The sequence below is a fragment of the Hyperolius riggenbachi genome, chromosome 5 (assembly GCF_040937935.1).
Source record: "Hyperolius riggenbachi isolate aHypRig1 chromosome 5, aHypRig1.pri, whole genome shotgun sequence".
Classification (NCBI taxonomy): Eukaryota; Metazoa; Chordata; class Amphibia; order Anura; family Hyperoliidae; genus Hyperolius; species Hyperolius riggenbachi.
Genome location: NC_090650.1, coordinates 338,629,735 through 338,641,247, shown reverse-complemented (window position 1 = coordinate 338,641,247; position 11,513 = coordinate 338,629,735). Strand labels below are relative to the sequence as shown.

Sequence of the window (11,513 nt, the reverse complement as noted above, 5' to 3'; positions counted from 1 at the left end):
CATTGTTTATACTATAGACCTAAATCCAGAGTTGCCCAAAAGTAAACTTTAATCCATGTTTCTCTCTCTATAAATAACACAACTCAACTTACGAACAACTTACAAACTCCCAGAACATAACATGTATATAAGTAGGGGACTGCATGTATATATAATTGTATCATTTAAAAAAATTGCATTTAGTTTGGGGCTTTCCATCCACAGAAAAGAGTGGGAAAATCTGATGCAATACATGTTGCTTCCTGTAGGCTTTTATAAGTTTGTTATTAAATAACTGTGGCTTCCATTATTTTCAGCTACAAGCATTTGAGTCTGTTGCACCAGGGCTGTCAGATGTAGAAGTGTGACTACAGGCTTGCTTCCCCCCCCCCAGCAGGGGTGTAGCTAGGGTTTTGGTGGCCCCAAGCAGGCTATAACTTGAGGCCCCCCGACCCATTCCATGAATGCGGTGGCAGAAAAATGGGTGTGAACCCACCATTGAAGAAAGTGGTACCGCGGTGAAAAAGTGGGTGTGGCCATGATGTGGGTGGAGCCAAATACTAGCAAAATACAGGTAGTCCCTGATTAATATGAGATGGGGTACAGGTGGTGCACTCAGTATAGGTAGCGAGCTATAGGTGCTGCAGTATAGATCGCCAGTTACATGTGGTTCCCCAGTATAGGTAGAGAGCTATAGGTACTGCAGTATAGGTAGCCAGGTACAGGCTGCGCAGTCAGGAATAGGTGGAGCCAGGAATAGGTATAGCCAGAATAGGCAGTCAGGAATTGATGTATCCAGGAATAGGTAGTCCTATTCTTTTAAATACAGGTCAAGTCTGTTGGCTCACTTAACTGTAAATCACAGCAGATAAGCCTGGTTTTGAACGCCAAAAAAGGGTCCAAAGTGAGTGGGGTGTGTGCGCGCACGTGTACGCACATATCAGCTTAGACATGAGTGATAATTGAGAATTGACATGATCAGGACCTCCCCATATGCAGTGTACGTGTTTGAGGGTGTGCCCATAGCTATAGCTAACTCTCCTGGCTTTGGCAACAGTCCTTATGTCTCCATTGCTGCTTTGAACTTCCTGCGAGTGCTCTGAGCTTCACTGCAGTCACATAACAGTGAGCCCCTGGAGTAAGAAGAGGTAACTAGTTACGGGTATGCTTCGAATGTGTACTCTGCAGCACATACATGATTCCATTGAGCACTCTGCATGGAGGAGGTTGGGCTTATCAGCGTGCATATGTATATGATATGTTCTCTAGTAACGCTGATCAATGAGATGTAAATAATTTCTCCTTGCACTTAAATTTTATGTTATATGCAGCTTGAAACTGGACCAATTAGAATAACTTCCTGTCAATTTGTATTAGTCCAAGCTCAAGCTGCATAACTATTACCTGAAATTTGAATGCAAGGAGAAATGATTTGCAAGATGCAATTGATCATTGTTATTCTCTAGCGTTATCCCACCCTGGAAGACCGTAGTACATTGGACCTGTATTTTTGTTTGTGTAGTATTGTGTTGCTACATATGACCTGCAAGAGATACAGGTGAAGTCCATAGCTGAGACCTTTGTGTGAAAACTTGTAGGTGCTTTAGGAGTATATTGTTCTGTGTTACTACAGGAAATAAGAAAAAAAACAGGGGTTTTCCTATGGAACTATGAACCAGTCTTTACTGTTTACCCTTCCGGCAGATTTCTTTTATACTACTCATATCTATGAATCTCAAGCCCTGTGTATTTTTTCCCTTTCTCCATAGGTTATATATGTAGCAGGTGTGCTGATACCCTGCTGGAGGTGGCCTGGCTCAGACTGCTGATCTACTGATACATTCTTCTGTGCTTGGTGAATGTATTATCAATCCCTTTAGGACCATTGACCTATCATGGGGGGAGCAGTGAGTGCCGGAGAAGACAATGATGATTTAATTGACAATTTAAAAGAGGCACAGTATATACGTACTGAAAAAGTAGAACAAGCCTTCAGAGCGATTGATCGAGGTGAATACTACTTGGAAGGGTACAGGGACAATGCGTACAAAGACTTGGCATGGAAACATGGGAACATACACCTCTCAGCACCTTGCATCTATTCCGAAGTCATGGAGGCACTAAAACTTCAACCAGGATTATCTTTTTTAAACCTTGGAAGTGGAACTGGATATTTAAGTACTATGGTGGGCTTAATTTTAGGTAAACAAGATTCACTTTTCTACTTAAAATATTTGTTTTTGTATATCCTGAGCATTAATTCTGGCTAGGTTTTTCTGCACTGTCTTTTGTGTCGTTTGTCAGTGTTTTTCAAGGTACAATTGTTAAAGGTAAACCTTGTTTTCTAAGTTTGCATGACTCTGATTTTGACATATTAACATTCACAAAAGTTAGGTTGTTTTGCACTTGTACTTTATTTCCATGGTTAGAATGGATGGAAATATTTTCATTGTTTCTGAAAAAAACTAATTCATTTTAATGTACTGTATTTTTCGGACCATAAAACTCTCCTGACCATAAGATGCATATATGTTTAGAGGACAAACACTAGGGGGAAAAACTAAACCTGGTGTGTCCATTGTGCAGGGGTGTCTTATGTAGCTCAGTGTTCTCCCCAGAATTTTTTTCCAGCCGGGTGGCATGAAAAATCAGCCGGGTGGGGATGGTCATGCTGATTGCCACTAGGTGGGTTATCGACAACGCGCCCCCCCCCCCCCCCATAAAATTGACAGGCTAGGTTCCGTACTGGAATCTCTTAAAGGGATACTTAATTGAAGAAAAATTAGGCTAGTTATTTACCTGGGGCTTCTTCTAGCCCCTTAAAGTCCTCCTGCTGCCCTCATCGCCATTCCACGCTGCTCTCTTCCTTAGCCTCGCACCAACGCGATCATGCTGCCGTGGCCAGGAGCACTTTGCCTATGCACAGTAGCAATTTTTCGTTACCCCGAAGTGCAGAACACTGCCGGTCACGGGAATGTGATGATGGAGGAGGCGAATGACACGTGGTGGCCATGCATGCAGCATTCAAAGGGGAATCACAGAGGTACAAAGCAGCAGCGCGAATGACTGCAAGGCATTAGAACAATTTAAGAGGCTGGAAGAAGCCCCAGGTAAGTAGCTGATCATTTTCTTTTAACAGGTAAAGTGTCTTTAAAGTTCTAACTACCCTTCTGCTGATTTGACAATCAAACTAGCAGCTTTTCCTATATACATGGGTGGTCCCAGTATGGGAAAGAGGATTTCTGGGCCATAGCATGATATTGATAAGCAGGCAGCTTATCCATATCATGCTATGGCACCAGATATCCCCTCTTACACCACCCATGTATATAGGAAACATGGGAAAAAATCTTAGTAGTTTCATTTTCAAACCTGGCTGCTGGTTGTAACAACACTCAGTTACAAGGGATATTGCTGGCTATGTGGCTGTCAAGGGGCCAGGGTGCCTCACTAATCACTTTGTGTCTGCCTGCCTTTGTCCATGGCTGTCAGTACAGCGTCTCACTCTCCCCCCTCAGACCAGTCTAGTCTGGCAAGAATCAGAGACCAGGGGACACAGTCACAGGACAGGATAATCAGGGGGTGAAAGGGTTAAGCATCTTGAAGTTCTAGCTGGCGGGAGGGTCTGCATTAGATAGTGAAACTCACTACACAACACACAGCGGCTGGCAGGAGGATGAATACAGCGAGAGGAGGAGGAGAGCTGAGAGCATCTGGCTAAACATTCCATAGAGAACTGAGCCGCGCTTCCTCTCCGATCTCCTGCTCAGCTAAGCTGCGTGTGACGTCACCTGCATTCCCCGCCCCTCCATACAACTGCCGGGAGCTGAGGAGGAGGGCGGAGGCATCGTCCCTGAGTGACAGCGGCTGGCTGCAATGATACAGCCGCCGCTGCTCACTAATGAGCGACACAGAACGGGACAATTTCACCCCGGCGCTCAGAGGAGATCAGCCGGGCGCTCGGAGGAGATCAACCGGGCGGCGCGCCCTGGTAAATGGCCCTGGGGAGAACACTGTAGCTTTACTCTCCCATCACTTGACCATTCCTTTAGGGCCCATTCACACTTAGAAGCGCAAAACGCCGGCGATTTTTGCTGGCGTTTTGTGGGAGTTATTTTTACCGCAATTTCACACGGAAAAATCACTGGACAGTGCAGCGATTTCTCCGCGATCGCGTTTAGCGCTTCTATAGCACTGAAACGCTATCGCCGGGAAATCGCCTGAAATTTCTGCAGGCTACGCGTTTGCGTTTCGCGATTCTGGGTGATTTACAGCGATTAGCGCAAATCGCCCAAGTTAGAACGGGCCCATAGGGTTTTATTACACTAGCGCTTTGAAAAGCGCTAGCGTTAAAGCGTTTTGCCGAAATCGCCGACAAAACATTCAAGTGTGAATGGGCCCTAAATGTGATAGATGTAGGCAATTGACCCAGAAATGGCCACATCAGTAGATCTACGTATCTGTTCATGCAATTTAGCAAACAATGTACATGTCCCGCCACTTGCAGTTCAATGGCAAAAGGAAATAATCTAAAGCAAATCACAGCAAGCCAATCAGCATTAGCACAGTTTAGTATCAGCCTAATTCGACTGTTGCAGTTCAAATCCAGCCAAACGGCAGGCAGTATTGTGCAGAGCCGATATCTCACCAATATGTGCTGAAACCGAACATTTTCATTCCGTTGCAGGAGACTTGGACGCAGCAGTGAGTAACTTCAGCGCCGTCAGAAGACAGCACAGAAGTTACTTATAAAACACTATAATTCGGCTTACAGCAATTGCTGAAAGCTGAATTATTTCATTCCCTACCATCCATGGCGGCCTAGAGGGGGAATAGTATTTAATACGGCCGGGACTTCTGCAGCAGCAGGATCATCCATATTCCCAGTTGTATCATGCGCCCAAGTCTCCTGCGCGGATACCTCTCGTACGCGCTGCAACTACATCCGCCGGCCAAGTTCCTAATATATACACTGCTGTTGTATTCTGTGGCTGTGGAGGGGAGCCTAAAGAAAAACATAACTGAGATTGAATCTTTTAAAAAATATAGCCTGCTGATCTTCTACCGCTAATACTTTTAGCCACAGACCCAAAACACGCATATGCAGATCAGCTGTTGTTTCTGATATAAAACTGGATGCGTTGCATATGTTTTTCAGAAGTGTGAGCCAGACACTACGAATGCCAGAATGTTCAGCAGGACTGCCAGGAAACTGGTATTGAAGCAAATGAAATGAACATGGCAGCATCTATATGCTTCTCACTCCAGGACCTTTAGTCAATTCACCCTTTCTCCTGTTTTCTCCCAGGTGGTATAGTGGTTTTCAAAAGTATTCGGCCCCCTTGAAGTTTTCCACATTTTGTCATATTACTGCCACAAACATGAATCAATTTTATTGGAATTCCACGTGAAAGACCAATACAAAGTGGTGTACACATGAGAAGTGGAACGAAAATCATACATGATTCCAAACATTTAAAAAAAAAATAACTGCAAAGTGGGGTGTGCGTAATTATTAAGCACCCTGAGTTAATAGATCCACCTTTTGCTGCAATTACAGCTGCCAGTCTTTTAGGGTATATCTCTACCAGCTTTGGACATCTAGAGACTGAAATCCTTGCCCATTCTTCTTTGCAAAACAGCTCCAGCTCAGTCAGATTAGATGGACAGCATTTGTGAACAGCAGTTTTCAGATCTTGCCACAGATTCTCGATTGGATTTAGATCTGGACTTTGACTGGGCCATTCTAACACATGGATATGTTTTGTTTTAAACCATTTCATTGTTGCCCTGGCTTTATGTTTAGGGTCGTTGTCCTGCTGTAAGGTGAACCTCCACCCCAGTCTCAAGTCTTTTGCACACTCCAAGAGGTTTTCTTCCAAGATTGCCCTGTATTTGGCTCCATCCATCTTCCCATTAACTTTGACCAGCTTCCCTGTCCCTGCTGAAGAGATGCACCCCCCCCCCCCCCCCGAGCATGATGCTGCCACCACCATATTTGACAGTGGGGATAGTGTGTTCAGAGTGATGTGCAGTGTTAGTTTTCTGCCACACATAGCGTTTTGCATTTTGGCCAAAAAGTTCCATTTTGGTCTCATCTGAACAGAGCACCTTCTTCCACATGTTTGCTGTGTCCCCCACATGGCTTGTGGCAAACTGCAAACGGGACTTCTTATGCTTTTTTGTTAACAATGGCTTTCTTCTTGCCACTCTTCCATAAAGGCCAACTTTGTGCAGTGCACAACTAATAGTTGTCCTATGGACAGATTCCCTCTTCTGAGGTGTAGATCTCTGCAGCTCGTCCAGTCACCATAGGCCTCTTGACTGCATTTCTGATTAGCGCTCTCCTTGTTCGGCCTGTGAGTTTAGGTGGACGGCCTTGTCTTGGTAGGTTTACAGTTGTGTCATACTCCTTCCATTTCTGAATGATCGTTTGAACAGTGCTTTGTGGGATGTTCAAGGCTTTGGAAATCTTTTTGTAGCTTAAACCTGCTTTAAATTTCTCAATAACTTTATCCCTGACTTGTCTGGTGTGTTCTTTGGACTTCATGGTGTTGTTGCTCCCAATATTCTCTTAGACAACCTCTGAGGCCGTCACAGAGCAGCTGTATTTGTACTGACATTAAATTACACACAGGTGCACTCTATTTAGTCATTAGCACTCATCAGGCAATGTCTATGGACAACTGACTGCACTCAGACCAAAGGAGGCTGAATAATTATGCTTACACCACTTTGCAGTTATTGATTTGTAAAAAATGTTAGGAATCATGTATGATTTTCGTTCCACTTCTCCACGTGTACACCACTTTGTATTGGTCTTTCACGTGGAATTCCAATAAAATTGATTTTGTGGCAGTAATATGACAAAATATGGAAAACTTCAAGGGGGCCGAATACTTTTGCAAACCACTGTATTTTCACACTTTATCAGTAAAATCCTTTTCAGCCGCCTGCAAGCAAGAAAATACTCAGAATAATTTTGTCAGTACTTTTTCACCTACGTTGTGATACTTTCTCAATTGCGGAATACTAAACTTGTTTTAAACAAAAGATAAAAAGTTATCTCCTAGGAGAAAACTTAGGGGGAAAAAGTGAATGAAAGGACTTACGAGGCCAAAATCCTTAAAAAAGTCAAGTACAACTACAGTGCGTGGTTCGGAGGGGTTGGCTCTAGAGCTGCGCAGCTGCACTCGGGACAATGCGGACTGCGCAGCCGCGGCCAGCTCCGGCGGCCATATTAGGAGCGGCATGAGAGCCCGACCCGGCCTGTGGGGTCGCGATCGGCACGAAGGTGCTTTCAGGAAGGGGACCCGGCGGAACTGCACGGAGGGCGCGGACGGCGTCCTCCGTGCATTTAAACATCTTCCAGGTACTTGACTTTTTTAAGGATTTTGGCCTCGTAAGTCCTTTAAATAAGGGCCCAGGTTCTCTATGAAATGGCACTTTAGGAACTCCCTAGACAGAGGCTACTAAAGGTGATGTGCAATTCACACCTTTTTGTGTAAGGACTGGGGCTCATACGCAATTAATTTTGTTTTCTCCCGCGTTTTCTCCTAGAAGGCAATTTTAAACTATTCAGCATTTTGCAATTGAGAAAGTACCAAAATATAGTTGAGAAACTACTGTCAAAATATTTTGATAATGTTCTTACTTGCTGGTGATTGAAGTGCATTTTATTTACAAGCTGCAAAAATATCACCGAGGTGAAAAAGTGAATTGCATATGGGTCAGGATGTCTTCCATATCCCTCTATTTTTTATATAACGTGAAGTGGGACTGCATTGAGCAGTAGGAAAAGTCAGGAGCTGAACTCAGCTGTGAACTTACTGTAAAAAATTTAAAGCACTTCAAAACACTTCCCTTATCTGTCTAGAGCAGGCATGGGCAAACTTGGCCCTCCAGCTGTTAAGGAACTACAAGTCCCACAATGCATTGCAGGAGTCTTACAGCCACAGTCATGACTCATAAAGGCAAATGCATTGTGGGACTTGTAGTTCCTTAACAGCTGGAGGGCCAAGTTTGCCCATGCCTGGTCTAGAGGTTAACAATTGTAGGGTATTTATTTGTTTACAATTGTTATCATTATTCTCTAACAGTTGGCCAATTGCTGTGTTCTCCATTTCAAACAAAAGCTTAAAGATGGGGGTGCCCTATTAACCTCGCTTATTAGGTTAATACAAATTCCATTTAATGACGAAACACAGAAAATCCCACAAAATTGTTACATCAAGTATGAAACACTTTATTGATCCATATAATTCCTAATAGTTATATAAGGGGGCATTCACATTCAAAATATTAAAGCGCACCTGAACTCAGAACTTCCTCTCTGATCTAAAAGATACACAACAGCATAATAACCTTTAAAGAAAAACATTTCTTTGTTACAGCTGATATAAATCTGCACTGTTTTTACTTCCTGCTTTCATGGAACCAGACATATTGTTACCATCCGGTGCTTTCAAATGAGCTCATCTGTCTTATCTGCTGTGGCAGTCAGGTGACATGGGAGAGATCAAATTACAATTTGCAATTAAAGATAAATGAGGGGGAATTAGATTGGCTAATCTCTCTAAATACATACAGGGTGCATTTCTCTGTTTTTCTTCTGTGTTGTGCAAGAGTACAGGTCTACTTTAAAAACATAGACCTACACAAAATGATATGGCCAAAGACCAAAATGTACAATAAATCTACAAAGCAATGACATGCAAAATTAGGTAGGGTTATGGCATATTAAACTGTTGGGGCTCCCTATTGGACAGGAAACAGATAAATGGCACCAATGAGCTCACTACTGGACATGAAACGGACCTTCAGGATTTTGAGGCCTGTCAGGCCCAAGTTTTCACTGGAACCATCATTTAGCAGGCATTTGTAGCTTCTTAATAGTTATTTGCGGCTACTAGAGAGTTGTCCTTGTCGTAATCTTCATTTCTTGCATGTCTGTATAGCAATTTGTAGTTAATAAAATAGGGAGCAATGGCTAACGATTGTGTTGCCAGCATAGAACACTGATTATCTTAGTTGCTGGTGATTAAAGGACTTACGAGGCCAACTGTTGAAAAAAAGTGAATTACCTGTATCGTGGTTTCAGGCACGGAGGACGCCGTCCTCCGTGCCTGAAACCACGATACAGGTAATTCACTTTTTTCAACAGTTGGCCTCGTAAGTCCTTTAAGGAGAATACAGGTGGTGACTTAAAGAGGAACTCCAGTGAAAATAATGTAATAAAAAAAGTGCTTCATTTTTAAAATAATTATGTATAAATGATTTAGTCAGTGTTTGCCCATTGTAAAATCTTTTAAATCCCTGATTTATATTCTGACATTTATTACATGGTGCCATTTTTACTGTTGGCAGGGGATGTAGCTGCTGCATGCTTTTTTGGCAGTTGGAAACAGCTGTAAACAGCTATTTCCCACAATGCAACAAGGTTCACAGACAGGAAACTGCCAGGAGTACCACAGAGTTTATTGTGGAGGGGTATCACCACTATATCAGTCATACAGCGCCACCTGATGGTCTGTTTGTGAAAAGGAATAGATTTCTCATGTAAAAGGGGGTATCAGATACTAATTGGGATAAAGTTCAATTCTTGGTTGGAGTTTCTCTTTTAACACCTGGGGGACTACAGTTCAATAAATAGCATACTGGAAAGGATCTATATAAAATGTCATTTGCTCACTATTTTGGCAGTTGGACTGAGCAACTGACATTCAGAAAGTGCTTTTGTAAGAGCTCATTCACAATATATGAGTGGCAATGCGTTGACACACTGCATATAGTGGGCATTTTACATGGTAACCTTGAAGTCCATAGACTTTCATTTTATCATTCACACTACAACAAAAGTTTGCTTTCCTAAAACAGAAAGAATTTGCGATAATTCAGGTTGGAGTGAGCTTGAGATGTCTCCCAGAGCAACACTGCTGAATACAACAAGTGAGGGTACTTACGTATTATCCTGTCTGGAAAGTTTGGCAGCTTTTTGTTAAAGTTCTGTTAGCCAGATCTAACCATTTTGGAAAGCTGAAAGTCCCGGCTTTCCTTTGCACTGGGTCCCAAGTCAATGCGATGCCCCATTCCCAAGTTAGGAGGGGTTTGGCGGACGGGTGTCCCTTGCACTTTGCTGCAGAGAGCACAGTGGAATTGAGTCTCCTGCCCAAAGAGGCAGAGACAGAAAGGAGATAAGGGTGCATAGCTGTGCTGCTCCTTCATCTATAATGAGAGACCCAGGGCAATTGACATAAGGTTTGAAGACACAGATTTTTGCTGCAAAGGAAGAAGAAAAATCCATCCTGGTGGATCTGATCTGCAGATGAATGTCAGTTAAACAAGGTGTGTATGATGATCTGCAGATCTCATAGACTATGAATGCAATTTGCAGGAGCGGATCTTTTGCAGGAACTGATCTTTTGCAAATACTGATCTGTTGCATGTGTACAGCATCTTTGTGTGCAGCATCTTGCAAAGATGTTTTTTCTGATGGGGAGTTCAGCTCCATAGAAAAGACTGTGTAGGTATGGCTCTCATACTACATGGAAGGGGGTAAAATTGGTCTGTGATCTTTCATTTTCCAAAGACTATGGTCTGATGTGTGTATGTGGCCTTAGCTCTATTGGGACAAATCATTTGCAGTGGGGGTGTCTGCTTCAATACACAGCCAATGTTTTTTGCATATTAGACTACAGAGTATTTTTCCCTGAAAGCAAAAAAAAGTATGAAAAGCTGTTGAGTCACTGACAATTATAAATGTTTGAAACAAGTTACATTCCCTCTGCTTTCCTGCAGACAGCTCAGAAACGGGCAGCTTCTGAGAGCTCTCTGACACAGTTACACACAGAGTTAACAGTGAGGGAATTACACTGTGAGGGAATTTCCCCTCCCCTCATTGTTCACTCTCCCTTCAGAATGCAGCAGACTGCTGTCAGTTCAGAGTGAAAGGAATTTGTTACAGTAAACAAAAGAGATAAGCAAATGAAATGTATACATCATTATTTACCAGGAACTCTTCAGAAACTCTCTAACTCAGGTTACAAAACACGTTAATCAATAGTGTCCCTTTAACATTTAGAAAAAAGTGTGTGTGCGTGTGTGCGTGTGTGCGTGCGTGTGTGCGTGTGTGTGTGTGTCCATATGTCCTTTCACTTCAGGTGTCTTTTAACTGCCTCCATGTGTGGGCACCATTAGCCTAATAGCAGGATTGCTTCCAAGATTAGTGCTGGCTTGTCAAGAGCTAGATGGAGCTCTGTGGTAGCACTGTACCTGTGCATCTCCAAGTAGATGGGCACGATTCATGTTGCCCAAAGTGTTAAGTTTATTATCTTCTATTAGTTGTGTTATGGGTCATAATTTTATTGTTAACATCGTTTGTAGGCCGAAATCGCGATTTAGGACAAGACGATCACGGGACTGTCAAAGCTGCAGTTTTTTTTTAAGAAAGATGATCCCGTTTTTTAAAAACACATGAGATGCATGTCCATTTGCCCGGGGATCGTCCTCTGCTGCCTTCCTGCATGTCTGCCCTT

General features: G+C 43.0%; 1 protein-coding gene across 1 annotated transcript in view; it reads left to right on the top strand.

The window, feature by feature from the left end:
- Positions 1–11,513, top strand: part of PCMTD1 (protein-L-isoaspartate (D-aspartate) O-methyltransferase domain containing 1) — a 63,928-nt gene that overhangs the window by 19,649 nt on the left and 32,766 nt on the right. Inside the window, exon 2 of the mRNA XM_068237378.1 lies at positions 1,749–2,181. Coding sequence (XP_068093479.1) covers positions 1,875–2,181 — 307 coding nt within the window. The 5' untranslated portion in view covers positions 1,749–1,874. The remainder of the gene's footprint in view (positions 1–1,748; positions 2,182–11,513) is intronic.